The sequence below is a fragment of the Scyliorhinus canicula genome, chromosome 9 (genome assembly GCF_902713615.1).
Source record: "Scyliorhinus canicula chromosome 9, sScyCan1.1, whole genome shotgun sequence".
NCBI classification, from domain to species: domain Eukaryota; kingdom Metazoa; phylum Chordata; class Chondrichthyes; order Carcharhiniformes; family Scyliorhinidae; genus Scyliorhinus; species Scyliorhinus canicula.
In genome coordinates, this window is record NC_052154.1 from 4,634,459 (window position 1) to 4,649,372 (window position 14,914).

At 51.6% G+C, this 14,914-nt stretch overlaps 1 protein-coding gene across 1 annotated transcript in view; it reads left to right on the plus strand.

The window, feature by feature from the left end:
* nae1 (nedd8 activating enzyme E1 subunit 1) overlaps positions 1-14,914 on the plus strand; it is a 46,584-nt gene that overhangs the window by 19,870 nt on the left and 11,800 nt on the right. Inside the window, exons 10-13 of the mRNA XM_038806218.1 lie at positions 2,257-2,320; positions 4,974-5,065; positions 10,020-10,079; positions 11,382-11,515. Of these exons, the coding sequence (XP_038662146.1) occupies positions 2,257-2,320; positions 4,974-5,065; positions 10,020-10,079; positions 11,382-11,515 (350 nt within the window). The remainder of the gene's footprint in view (positions 1-2,256; positions 2,321-4,973; positions 5,066-10,019; positions 10,080-11,381; positions 11,516-14,914) is intronic.

Here is a 14,914-nt window from a genome sequence, read left to right on the forward strand (position 1 = left end):
TTTCAGTGAGAGAGCAGCTTCCCTCTCCGGCCGCTGAAATTGACACTGTTTTAATTAGATCCACGATGGGGGTTTTAAATTTATTTAAAAAGCTATGCTAGCGCTTCCCATTGTGAGTCTACGGGGGTCTGACCTCTCCCCCCGCCCCCCGTAGACTCACAAGGGGAAGCGCTAGCATAGATTTTTAAATAAATTTAAAACCCCCATCGTGGATATCCGCGGCTCGGATGCAACGCGGGTGGCTGTCTTGGACTCCAACACCCGCGTTATAAAGGGGGACTACTGTATTCTGCCGCATCCAGGAGGCAACAGTGAAATCTCAGACTCGGCCTTATTCGGTGGGATTCTCTCCTGGCATTCCCCTTCCCCATCCCGGAGTTCAAATGACATAATATCTACACCCTATGCTCCTATTTTGTTAGGCATGGGAGTGGAGGGTTGTGGGGTGCAGAAAGAAAAGTGAAGCTGAGACCACAAGTAAATCGGCCATGATCTTCTTGAATGATGAATTATTGACTGATCTAATTGAAAGTGGATTCAAAGGGCTGAATGGCTGCCTCCTGCTCCTATGTTCCTCTCTGAGATCACTTGCTTAAGACAGCAGAGTGTCATCTGCCCATGGAGCTGTATCTGAACACAAATAGGCATCATCAGAAAGGTGAAATAGTTTGATGCAATGTGAGCTATGATTTGTATTTAGGTTTTAACGATGACACAGTTGAGGCTTTGTTGCAAAGTGTCAGTTGTGGCCCTGAGGGTAGCCTCTAGCCTTTGAGTCCGACGGTTGAGGGTTCAAGTCCCACTCCAGAGACTTGAATTAGGCTGGCGCTCGGGTGAGGTACTGCACGGGTGCTGCATTGACTTTTGGACCAGGTCTGAAGACGAGACCCTGTCAATCCTCTCGGGAAGATGTAAAAGATCCTGTAGCTACTTGAGGAAGATTGGAATCAGAACTAGCACAAAGAAAGGTGGCTGTGGCGTTTGGAGACCAATTATCTCAGTCTGAGTTTTCTGCAGGAGTTCATCAATGACTTTCCCTCCATCATAAGGTCAGAAGGGAGGATGTTCGCAGATGACTGAACAATGTTCAGCACCATTCACAGCTCAGATACTTGTGCAGTCCGTGCCCCGTATGCCTGGACAACATTCCGGCTTGGGCTGAAAAGTGCCAAGTAACATTTGTGCCACGCAAGTTCCAGGCAATGACAATCTCTTACAAGAGAGAAGGATCGAACCATCGCCACTTGACATTCAATGGCATTAACATTACTGAATCCCCCACCATCAACATCCTGAGGGTTACCATTGACCAGAAACTGAACTGGACTAGCCATATTGATACTGTGCCTACAGTGGGAATTCTGGGATGAATAACTCACCTCCTGTGTCTCCCAAAGCCTGTCCACCTGTCCAAAGCACAAGTCTGGAGTGTAATGGAATAATCTCCACTTGCCTGGATGAGTGCAGCTGCAACAACACTGAAGAAGACAAACACCATCCAGGACAAAGCAGCCACTTGATTGGCACCACATCCCTCCCTCCACCACAGTAGCAGCCGTGTGTACCACCTACGAGATGCACTACAGCAGCTCTCCAAAGCTCCTTCAATAGCACCTTCCAAGCCCTCAACCTCTACCACCCCGAAGGACAAGGGAAACAAACACGTGGGAGCACGTTTCTCTCGAGTCGCACACCATTCTGACTTGGAACCATAGCACTGTTCCTTTACTGTTGTAGGATCTACGTCCTGGAACTCTCTTCCCAACAAACTGTGGATGTTCCGAGAGCACTGCAGTGGTTCAGGAGGACAACTCACCACCGCCTTCTTGATGGGAAATAGAGATAAGCAAAGAATGATGGCCTTGCAACCCTTGAGCCAATAGAAAAGAAGGAAGGGGAGTTCTCTTTTGTGTCCTGGCCAATGTTTAGCCCCTCGGGCAGCCTTAGTATTACCGTGGATGATCTCATTGCTGTTCCTGTGTGCTGGCTAGGCACAGGTTGGCTGCTGCATTTCCTACATTACAGCGGTGACTACACTTCATAGAAAGTACCTCGCAAAGTGCTTTGGGACTTCCTGGAGTTTTGACAGATCTATATAAATGCAAGTCTTTAACAGCTCCAACATAAAACCAGACACTTCTCTGTGCAGATATGACCCTGTAAAGCCATTAATCCTACACTTGTCTGGTGTTTGTGAATAGAATTACCTCTGTAAGCAGAGAGTCACATTTCCTCTTATTTCTTTAAACTACACAGCACAATAATCAGTTACCAAAAACGTACAAAGAAAAGGAAGCATTTCGAGAGTTAATACGACAAGGTATGGAATCTTTGTTTCACTTTTATATTTGGTTTAGCGAGCTAGATTTGGTGCGCTTGAACAGCCAATCGTTTTTATTTTAAATCTTCCTAATTTGCCAAGCTAACAGTTCTTGTAGTGGCTGTGCAATTGGGCCAGGAGTCTGAAAGCCGTGCGTTCACGCCTCCCTTCCCACGGCAAGTTGTGAAATTAAATTCGGACGGCCCAGTGCGCGTGTCCCTGAAATATGGCCAAGTGAGAGGCCGTTTTGTGAAAACCCAGGGAACCTTCCCTCCCTCCCCACCTGATGGTATTACTTCCTGCCAGATATGACCAAATGTCAATCTAAATTTTGAAAACGAGCTCGCTGTAAAAAAAAATGTGTTTCACATGATTGATTCTGTGGCCAGACATTGTAAACTAAAAGGTACAATTTTAAACGGGCTGGTAGGGGATGTGATGGAACAAAGTGACCGAGAGGTGTACATAGAGTCTAGAATTTCATAGAATTTACAGTGCAGAAGGAGGCCATTCGGCCCATCGAGTCTGCACCGGCTCTTGGAAAGAGCACTCTACCCAAGGTCCACACCTCCACCCTATCCCCATAACCCAGTAACCCCACCCAACACTAAGGGCAATTTTGGACACTAAGGGCAATTTATCATGGCCAATCCACCTAACCTGCACATCTTTGGACTGTGGGAGGAAACCGGAGCACCCGGAGGAAACCCACGCACACACTGGGAGGATGTGCAGACTCCGCACAGACAGTGACCCAAACCGGAATTGAACCTGGGACCCTGGAGCTGTGAAGCATTTATGCTAACCACTGTGCTACCATGCTGGTCATAGATTCATCCAGCACAGAAAAGGCCATTCGGCCCATTGCGTCTGCGATGTCTTTGAAAGTGGCAAGGCAGAAAGAGGGGGCTGTTATAAAGGCATTTGATGGTGGCACAGTGGTTAGCACTGCTGCCTCACAGCGCCAAGGACCCGGGTTCGATCTCAGCCACGGGTCACTGTCTGTGAGGAGTTTGCACATTCTCCCCGTGTCTCTGCATGGGTCTCACCCCCACAATCCAAAGATGTGCAGGGTAGGTGGCTTGGCCACGCTAAATTGCCCCTTTAATTGGGAAAAAAAGAATTGGGCCTTCTTAAATTTATTTCTAAAAAAGACATTTAGGATCCAGGCTTTATGAACAAAGACACGGAGTGCAAAAGCCAGGGGATTCTGTCAAAACTTTATAAAACTCCAATTAGGCCCCCACTGGAGTGTTTGGCCATTTCCGTACTCCACAATTCAGGAAGGACATTAAAGCACCCGAGAGGGTGCGGAGGCCGTGACTAAAATGGTACGAGAGATGGAGAGACGAGAGAAAGTTGTGGGGAGATTTGACAGCGCGTTGAAAATGATGAAGATAGAGTGACATAAGGAGAAATTGTTTTTAACATTGGAAGGGTTGACAACCAGAGAACGAGGACTGAAAATAATTGGCAAAAGAGTCACTTGTGACATTCTGAATTTTTTTTTAACACACTGAGTAGTCCACAAGGGATGGTTGGTGTTTCTCTCCATTAAAGAGAAACATTTGGTTATTGACAGGCACCACTCCACAGGCGGGAGGTAGGGTGAGGAGGCAGGCCTTAATGAACTGCCAGGGAAAACAATTTTAGAAACTCCTACCCCCCCCAGAAATCTTGATATTTGAGTTTCTGTTTTACAAAAACAGTATTTGAAACTATTTCATTGGTAAGAAGTCTTACAACACCAGGTTAAAGTCCAACATGTTTGCTTCAAACACTAGCTTTCGGAGCACTGCTCCTTCCTCAGGAGAATGGTTCACCTGAATTGATTCACCTGAGGAAGGAGCTGCGCTCCGAAAGCTAGTGTTTGAAACAAACCTGTTAGACTTTAACCTGATGTTGTAAGACTTCTTACTGTGCTCACCCCAGTCCAACGCCGGCATCTCCACATCAAAACTATTTCATGGCATCAATTTACAAAGATTAAGTTGGACCTGTGCTACATAAGTTTTTTTTTTAGATTTAAAAATGAATTTATTTTGGTCACTGGCTGCATTTCATTTTTTAACCATGTGAAGTTGCCTTCAGAACCATTTTTTAAAGTATTTTGTAAAGATCAGATTTACAGACATTAGAAAACGAGCTTTAATCTCGATACCATATCACCTTTAACAAGACAAAGGCAAGAACAAAGAACATTACAGCATTCAGACAGGACTTACAGCCCACCAAGCCTGCGCGATCCAGATTCCTTATTTAGACCTACTACTTATTGCCCAAAAGATCTCTAACCCTCCATTCCCTGACCGTTCATGTGTCTTATCAAGGTGCATCTTAAACATTGCTATCGTACCTGCCTCCACCACCTCCACTGGCAACGCGCTCCAGGCACCCACCACCGTCTACGTGAAAAACTTTCCCCACACATCTCCAGGAGTTTTGTTTCAAATAGTATTGCGTCTTTTATAAACTATTTGCATAATAATCTATATTTGTGTCACAAGTAGGCTTTCATTAACACTGCAATGAGGTTACTGTGAACGTGTTGTCTTCATCAGATTCTTCACCTTCCTCGAGAGATTCTCTGGCATTTATTGACCACCCACCATGCCGCTAATTGTTTCTCTTTTTGACTTGCAAATTAATTCAGGCTTGTTGAAGAAAGACGATGGAGTACCAGAAGATGAAGAGAACTTTGATGAAGCGATCAAAAATGTCAACACTGCCTTGAATCCTACTAAGGTACAGGTGCTGGGGTGGTTATTGCATCATGCATTGCTTTGATACTTCAGTATGAGATTGGCACATTTCATAGAATTTACAGTGCAGAAGGAGGCCATTCGGCCCATCGAGTCTGCACCGGCTCTTGGAAAGAGCACCCTACCCAAGGGCAACACCTCCCCCTATCCCAGTAACCCCACCCAACACTAAGGGCAATTTTGGACACTAAGGGCAATTTATCATGGCCAATCCACCTAACCTGCACATCTTTGGACTGTGGGAGGAAACCGGAGCACCCGGAGGAAACCCACACACACACGGGGAGGATGTGCAGACTCCACACAGACAGTGACCCAAACCGGAACCGAACCTGGGACCCTGGAGCTGTGAAGCCATTGTGCTATCCACAATGCTACTGTGCTGCCCCATATCAGTCAGCGTGGATCAGACGTGGACATTCTCCTGGTCGTGTTGTTACACCTTCCCTACTCATTGTTCCACGCAGACTATAGCTCCAGCGTTGGGGGGAGGGGTTCACTACACACAGTTCGCCAAAGAGTACCTGGCCTGCTTTATCCGCTCTACTCTTGATATAACTTGCCTCCTAATGGCAAATGTATCAATCCCAGCAAGGCGGTACAGAGTATCCGCTTTCATTGATTTCAAGCAGCCGTTAACAGTAATAATAATGGAATCCAACTTGTTAATATGGGGAGCGTGTTCCCTAATCAGCTGCTAATGAGCACAGAGCAAATGTAATATTCTCAGGTCAGTTGTCCATTTGGAGTTGCCAACTTCCTTCAGATGTTGTTTCTGTCTGCCAGCTGCAGCTTTACTTTGGCGACCTGGGGCGAAATTCTCTGCAGACCGTCGTAACGCCGATTTCCGGCGAGCAAAATTGGTGTAGATGACTCCGGCGTGGGGGCCTTCTTTTAGGCCGCTATTCTCCGTTCCCGGAGGGGCCAGCAGCGGACTGACGCGATACCCGTCAGTTTCACCAGCTGCGGAAGTGGTGAGACCGGCGTTTTTTTGGGGGGGGGGGGGGAGGAGGAGGAGAGAGACAGACCCGGCATTTGGGGGGGGGGGGGGGGGGGCAGGGGGAGAGACAGACCGGCATTTTGGGGGGGGGGGGGGGAGGAGGAGAGAGAGACAGACCCGGCATTTGGGGGGGGGGGGGGGGGGCAGGGGGAGAGACAGACCCGGCGTTGGGGGGTTTGCGGCGTTGAGTTGAGAGGAGGGGGGGGGGGGGTTTGCGGCGTGGCGTTGAGTTGAGAGGGGGGGGTCTGCGGCGTTGAGTTGAGGGGGGGGGCGGCGTTGGAGGGGGGTAGGGGTGGTGAAGGGGGTAGGGGTGGTGAGGGGGGGGTTGGGCTGTAGGGGCAGCGGCGTGCAGAGGAGGGGGGCGACGGATGCCCGGGGCCAACGCACCGTCGCCTCCCCTCTGCATGCAGCTGCCCCTACCCCAACCACCTCCCCTCACCACCCCTACCCCCTTCACCACCCCACCCCCCTCCAACGCCGCACCCCCCCCCCCAACTAACGCCGCACACCCCCCCCCCCAACTAACGGAGGAAGGAAGGGGGGGAGGAGGAAGGAAGGGGGGGGGAGGAGGAGAGAGAGGGGGGGGGGTGTGGGTACCGGCCTTCAGAGGGAGGGGGGGTGTGGGTACCGGCCTTCAGAGGGAGGGGGGGGTGTGGGTACCGGCCTTCAGAGGGAGGGGGACAGGATGTGGGTACCGGCGTTGAGGGGTGGTGGGGGGGACCCGGCGTTGAGAGGGGGGGGACCCGGCGTTGAGAGGGGGGGGACCCGGCGTTGAGAGGGGGGGGGGGCTGCGGCGTTGAGGGTGGGGGGTTGCGGCGTTGCGAGAGATGGGGCGGCGTTGGAGGGGGGTAGGGGTGGTGGGGAGGGGGGTAGGGGCGTTGGAGGGAGGTAGGGGTGGTGAGGGGGGGGTGGTTGGGGTAGGGGGCAGCGGCGTGCAGAGGGGGGGGCAACGGTGCGTTGGCCCCGGGCATCCGTCGCCCCCCCTCTCTGCACGCCGCTGCCCCCCCCCCATGCCGCAACCCCCCCCGATGCCGCAACCCCCCCCCGATGCCGCAACCCCCTCCCGATGCCGCAACCCCCCCCCCCCCCCATGCCGCAACCCCCCCCCCCCCTCCCCCCCCCGGACACTGAACGGCGTCAACCATCATCAATGGTTGACGCCGTTTTAAAGCTACTGCGTTTTCCGCCGACGTGACCCATGGCTACATCGGCGGGACTTCGGCCCATCTGGGCCGGAGATTTGTGGAGCTGTTTTCAGAGGCTGCCGGCGGGATTTGCACAGCGCCGGTTTTTGGCCGGTCAGAGAATTAAAAACCCTGCGGGAGAGGGATTAACGCCGCTGCCGGCCGATTCTCTGACCCTGCGTGGGGTCGGAGAATTTCGCCCCAGATCTTTAAAGCTTAGCTTGGGATCTGGTGTTACTCCAAAGTAAACCGGTTTTATAACAATAATTGTTTATTAAGAACGTAAGAACTAGGAGCAGGAGTGGCGCTTCCGCTCCTTATTGTCACGAGTAGGCTTCAATAAAGTTACTGTGAAGAGCCCCTAGTCGCCACATTCCAGCGTCTGTTCGGGGAGGCCGGTACAGGAATTGAACCCGCGCTGCTGGCCCTGTTCTGCATTACAAGCCAGCTGTTTAGCCCACTGTGCTAAACCAGCCCCTGGTTGTCCGCCAGTCTTCTCATTCCAGCATCTGCTACGTTCTTGTCTTCTCCAGTCCTAAAATGCCAAGAGATGAACAGTGTGTCGAGGGTTGGCCAGCAGATGACTAATTGCAGAGTATTTGAAATATTAAGACAGACTTCAGTAGCAGAAGATGAATAATATCTGCTCTGGGTAGACAGAATAGCTAACTTCACCAATGGGGTCGGAACTGAGGGAATTTCTTTAATTCGTTCACGGTATATGGATGGCAGGGTCAGCATTTATTACCAATCCCTAATTGCCCTTCAGAGGCTTCCTCGGCTAAGCCATATCAGATGGCATTTCGGAGTCAAACACTTTACTGAACAGTGCAGAAGGTGGTCATTCAGCCCAACGAATCTCCAGTGATCCTCTGAAAAAACACCCCAAAGAGGTCCGCTTCCCCGCCCTATCCTCGTAACCCCACCTAGCCGTTGGACACTATGGGGGAATTTAGCACGGCCAATCCACATAACCTGCACGTCTTTGGACTGTGGGAAGAAACCAGAGCACCCGGAGGAAACCCACGCAGTTACTGAGAGCGCTGCACTGTCGGAGAGTCAGAACCGAGGGAGTGCCGCGGTGTCGGAGAGTTAGCACTGAGGGAGCGCTGCACTGTTGGAGAGTCAGTACTGAGGGAGTGCTGCACTGTCGGAGAGTCAGCGCTGAGGGAGAGGCGCGCTGTTGGAGGGTCAGTACTGAGGGAGGGCCGCACTGTCGGAGAGTCAGTACTGAGGGAGCGCCGCACTGTCGGAGAGTCAGTACTGAGGGAGCGCTGCACTGTCGGAGAGTCAGTGCTGAGGGAGTGCTGCACTGTCGGAGAGTCAGTGCTGAGGGAGTGCTGCACTGTCGGAGAGTCAGCGCTGAGGGAGCGCCGCGCTGTCGGAGAGGCAGAACCGAGGGAGGTGCCGCGCTGTCGGAGAGGCAGAACTGAGGGAACGCCGCGGTGTCGGAGAGTCAGAATCGAGGGAACGCCGCGCTGTCGGAGAGTGAGAACCGAGGGAGAGCTGCGCTGTCAGAGAGTCAGAACTGAGGAAGCGCCGCGCTGTCGGAGAGTCAGAACTGAGGGGGCGCCGCACTGTCAAGAGAGTCAGAACCGAGGGAGCGCCGCACTGTCAAGAGAGTCAGCATTGAGGGAACGCCGCGCTGTCGGAGAGTCAGAACCGAGGGAGCGCCGCACTGTCAAGAGAGTCAGCACTGAGGGAACGCCGCGCTGTCAGAGAGTCGGAACCGAGGGAGCGCCGCGCTGTTGGAGAGTCAGAACCGAGGGAACGCCGCACTGTTGGGAGTCCGGAGTGCTTTCGGGAGCGGCGCACTGTGGATGGGGTCAGGACTGAGGGAACACCGCACTGCGCTGTCCGTGGGAACCGTACTGAGGGACTGCTGCATTTGGGTTTTTTTTAAATATCCTTTTAGTGGTTCTGAATTTAATTTGTAACAACATTGCTGAGTAAAGATTTAAATAAAACAGAAACAAACCAATGATCCACAGAAAACATGCAGTGTAGAACAAAAACGGGGAAACAAAGTGATGCGGTGTAAATACATAAAAATCATATGTACAGATTTGGGATCTGTTAGCCCCTCGGTCCCATTTGCCCCCTAGTAATCGGCTATCCCAACCCCATTGTTTTACTGTATATATGGCCCCATGGTATTAAACATTCCAGGGGCTTGTGTTAGGTCATCCAGATGAGCCCTCATTTGTTGCTGTGCACTGCAATGAAGTTACTGTGAAAATCCCCTAGTCGCCACTTTCCGGCGCCTGTTCGGGTACACAGAGGGAGAATTCCCAATGTACAAATCCCCTCACAGCACGTCTTTTGGGATTTGTGGGAGGAAACCGGAGGAAACCCACGCAGACACTGGGAGAACATGCAGACTCCGCAGACAGTGATCCAAGCTGGGAATCGAAGCTGGGGCCCTGGCGCTGTGAAGCCAATGTGCTAACCACTGTGCTACCGTGCTGCCTAGTCGGGGGAACTAGTCAGGGGCTGGCCTTATCAACATGTTCATAGAAGATCCCTGTGATTGACGAAGTTGGTGCACTGCTTTCCCAGTGGGGGGAGTCTGCATTAGTGGGGCTAATAGGAAAAACAGCGGCGTAAAACTGATCGGATAACTTGTTCGAAGAGCCAACGAGGTCATGGTGGATTGAAAGGATTTCCTTTCGTATGATCCGATATTGTAGTTGAGAGGGCGTCTCCTATTGCCATGATGCTGATTGTCCTTCTTTCCAAATGTATTCTTGCAGATTCCAAGTAATGTACATGAGCTGTTCAAGGATGTGAGATGCATCAACATCAATACACAGGTTGGAACAAATCATAAGACAAAAATTATTGGATGAGAATGTTTGAACTTTTATGAGGGGAAATTTCTCCTATGCATTTAACCCTGTGTCTCCCGCAAAGATCAGTTGCGAGTAAACGCATGGTGTTGTGTTGGGCTAGGGTAGGGACATTGTGCCCTCTTAATTGATGCATAACATTGAGATCAGCTGACTAATATCTGAGAGCACGTCTATTAGACTGTAGGAGATTGCACACTGGAATTTGGTATTTCCACAATTTCCTTTCTCCGAATCCAGTAACTTGCTCAACTAATCGTTGTTAATGGGTAAGCCGAGAGGGACAAATGGGTAAGCCGAGAGGGACATGATCAATCAGCTGTCCACTGTGTACTACACAACCAGGTTACATCTACCCTGACTTCAGAAAGGAGAAGCATTTGCATTTCTTCCCTGATGTGGAATATGAAAAGCCTGCAATGTTTTGTGCAAAGTATTTTACTCTTCACAGAGCTGCACCATAATGGGGAATTATTAGTAAATATTGCTGGGTGGTAACAGGAATCTGCTTTGCTGGATAGGGCCAACTGAAAAGATCTGAATTGTTTAAATCTGTCCCTTTTATTCGGAGGGGGCCTTTGTTTTTGGAGTCTGCGTGCTTGACAATACCGGCGCTGATGATAATGTGTGTTTGTGTGCGTGCCTGTACCTTCGCTGACGGTTGTGCATGCCCCTAAACCTGCACTGATGGTTGTGCGTGCCTGTACCTTCGCTGATGGTCGTGCGTGCGTGCCTGTACCTGCGCTGACGGTTGTGCGTGCCTGTACCTGCGCTGACGGTTGTGTGTGCCTGTACCTGCGCTGACGGCTGTGCGTGCCTGTACCTGCGCTGACGAGCGTGCCTGTACCTGCGCTGACGGTTGTGGGTGCCTGTACCTGCACTGACGGCTGTGCGTGCCTGTACCTGCGCTGACGGTTGTGCGTGCCTGTACCTGCGCTGACGAGCGTGCCTGTACCTGCGCTGACGGTTGTGGGTGCCTGTACCTGCGCTGACGGCTGTGCGTGCCTGTACCTGCGCTGACGGTTGTGGGTGCCTGTACCTGCGCTGACGGTTGTGCGTGCCTGTACCTGCGCTGACGGCTGTGCGTGCCTGTACCTGCGCTGACGGCTGTGCGTGCCTGTACCTGCGCTGACGGTTGTGGGTGCCTGTACCTGCGCTGACGGTTGTGCGTGCCTGTACCTGCGCTGACGGTTGTGTGTGCCTGTACCTGCGCTGACGGCTGTGCGTGCCTGTACCTGCGCTGATGGTTGTATTTTTTGTTTACAGAGTCCTTCGTTTTGGATCCTAACCCGAGCAGTAAAGCAGTTTGTGGAAAAAGAGGGACTAGGAAGTTTGCCAGTGCGTGGTACCATCCCAGATATGATAGCAGACTCAACAAGGTTTATTAGGCTGCAGAACGTGTATGTAATCCATGTGCTTTAAGCACTTTCCTTTTTCACCGTTTGATATTGAAATGTTGCCGTCATCACCTCCTCTCTGGTTCACATCTGTTCCCATGAGTGAACTTTATATCTGAGCATCTGAAGATTATTCCCTTTTCTATGTTATACCTTTGCAAAGATCTGTCCTGACAACTGCAGGGTACCGTGCTGCTCACTGGTTTTGCTAATATAATTCAGTGAGTAACACACTCACCCACTGAATCAGCAGTTTGTTGGTTCAAGCATCACTCCAAAGACTTGAGCATAATATCCAGGCTGACATTTCCACTGTAATGCTCAGGAAGTGCTGCACTGTCACAGGGTCTGTACTGAGGCAGCGCCGCACTGTCAGAGGGTCAGTACTGAGGGAGTGCTGCACTGTCAGAGGGTCAGTACTGAGGGAATGCCGCACTGTCAGAGGGTCAGTACTGAGGGAGTGCCGCACTGTCAGAGGGTCAGTACTGAGGGAGTGCCGCACTGTCAGAGGGTCAGTAATGAGGGAGTGCTGCACTGTCAGAGGGTCAGTACTGAGGGAGTGCCGCACTGTCAGAGGGTCAGTACTGAGGCAGCGCCGCACTGTCAGAGGGTCAGTACTGAGGGAATGCCGCACTGTCAGAGGGTCAGTACTGAGGGAGTGCCGCACTGTCAGAGGGTCAGTACTGAGGGAGCGCTGCACTGTCAGAGGGTCAGTACTGAGGGAGCGCTGCACTGTCAGAGGGTCAGTACTGAGGGAGTGCTGCACTGTCAGAGGGTCAGTACTGAGGGAGTGCTGCACTGTCACAGGGTCTGTACTGAGGGATCGCTGCACTGTCAGAGGGTCAGTACTGAGGGATCGCTGCACTGTCAGAGGGTCAGTACTGAGGGAGTGCTGCACTGTCACAGGGTCTGGACTGAGGCAGCGCCGCACTGTCAGAGGGTCAGTACTGAGGGTGTGCTGCACTGTCAGAGGGTCAGTACTGAGGCAGCGCCGCACTGTCAGAGGGTCAGTACTGAGGGAGTGCTGCACTGTCAGAGGGTCAGTACTGAGGGAGTGCCGCACTGTCAGAGGGTCAGTACTGAGGGAATGCTGCACTGTCAGAGGGTCAGTACTGAGGGAGTGCTGCACTGTCAGAGGGTCAGTACTGAGGGAGTGCCGCACTGTCAGAGGGTCAGTACTGAGGGAGTGCTGCACTGTCAGAGGATCAGTACTGAGGGAATGCTGCACTGTCAGAGGGTCAGTACTGAGGGAGTGCTGCACTGTCAGAGGGTCAATACTGAGGGAATGCTGCACTGTCAGAGGGTCAGTACTGAGGGAGTGCTGCACTGTCAGAGGGTCAGTACTGAGGGAGTGCTGCACTGTCAGTGGGTCAGTACTGAGGGAGTGCCGCACTGTCAGTGGGTCAGTACTGAGGGAGTGCCGCACTGTCAGTGGGTCAGTACTGAGGGAATGCTGCACTGTCAGAGGGTCAGTACTGAGGGAGTGCTGCACTGTCAGAGGGTCAGTACTGAGGGAGTGCCGCACTGTCAGAGGGTCAGTACTGAGGGAGTGCCGCACTGTCAGAGGGTCAGTACTGAGGGAGGGCTGCACTGTCAGAGGGTCAGTACGGAGGGAGTGCCGCACTGTCAGAGGGTCAGTACTGAGGGAGTGCTGCACTGTCAGAGGGTCGGTACGGAGGGAGTGCCGCACTGTCAGAGGGTCGGTACGGAGGGAGTGCCGCACTGTCAGAGGGTCGGTACTGAGGGAGTGCTGCACTGTCAGGGTCAGTACTGAGGGAGTGCTGCACTGTCAGAGGGTCAGTACTGAGGGAGTGCTGCACTGTCAGAGGGTCAGTACTGAGGGAGTGCTGCACAATTGGGGGCCTCATTTTTTGGGATGAGATGTGAAGCAGAGGCTCCTTGCTCTTAAGGTAAATGTAAATGATTCTCAGATACTAAATACTGGGAAGACTGAAGGCATTATTTTCAGTCCCTGCTCCAAGCTGCATTCCCTAACTATCATCTCCATCTATCCCTCTCCCTCTTCCTTTTTTTTTTGCCTCCCTCCCCTGAATCAGTGGGAGCCCCCCACCCCCTCCCCAGTCCAAAAACTGGAATCTTAGAACATGTATGGTTCACACCCATAACTATCATTTTTTTTAATGGACACATGGCAAGAGTTACGTCTGTTGTATGAATTTCCCACGTTTGAAGAGTGCAGTATGAAATTAAGTCAGTCTGCTTGTAACCTTAGTAAAGTAGTCCCCCTTTATAACGCGGGTGTTGGGGTCCAAGACAGCCACCCGCGTTGCATCCGAGCCGCGGATATCCACGATGGGGGTTTTAAATTTATTTTAAAATCTATGCATGCGCTTCCCATTGTGAGTCTACGGGGGACGGGGGGAGAGGTCAGACCCCCTGTAGACTCACAATGGGAAGCGCATGCATAGATTTTTAAATAAATTTAAAACCCCCATCGTGGATCCAATTAAAACAACCCACAGAAACTTACCAGGAACTTACAAGATCTTGCTGTCTGCACCCCATCTGCCGCACGCGCTTGCACCCTGCGCTGCATGTCAGTTTCAAAGGCAAGGCTGTGTGAGCTGCTCCTCTCTCACTGAATCTCAGTGAGAGAGGAGCAACCGGCAGTGTCAATTTCAGCCGGCAGTGTCAATTTCAGCCGGCAGTGTCAATTTCAGCGGCCGGCTCACTTTAATCCGGAGAGGGAAGCTGACAGTTGGGGTCCATAAGCCCCCCCGCCGTATATCTGTATCACACGGGATACTGTAATCAGTTTCCGACCTCTTCTTCAATCCATCACTTAGTCTGTTAATTTCTACCTCCTGTAATGTTGCCCAATCTCCCTCTTGTCTCAGTTCAGCTGTTGGGTAAAACGCTCATTCATACCTTTATTACCTTCGGTATTCCTGGCGGACCTCCCACATTCCACCCTCTGTTCACTTGAGGCCATCCAAAATAGTGCTGTCCACATCTTGACTCTCACCCATTTCCCTGTCACCCGTTGTGCTCGCTGAGCTACATCGGCCCCCGTTCGAGCATTGTCTTTGTTGTCTTGATCTTTGAAGTCCTCATTCTTGGTTTTACGTTCTTCTACATCTCGCCCCCTCCTTGTTTCTGTAATTTCCTCCTGCCCCACCACCCTGCAGGATATCTGTGCTTATCTAATCCTGGTCTCCCGAGTTTCCCCCGTTTTAATTGCTCCACTGCCTTCATTTGCTTGGGCTGTAAGCTCTGCAACACCCTCTTTACATCTGCCCACTGTTCTACCTTGTTTTCCTTTTTAACACGCTCCTTAAAACCTACCTCTTTGGTCATCTGATTTAATATTAGTTTGTGTGGTTAGCGATCTAACACTTCTATGAAGCAACTTGGGACACTTCATTGCATTAAACGTGTTGT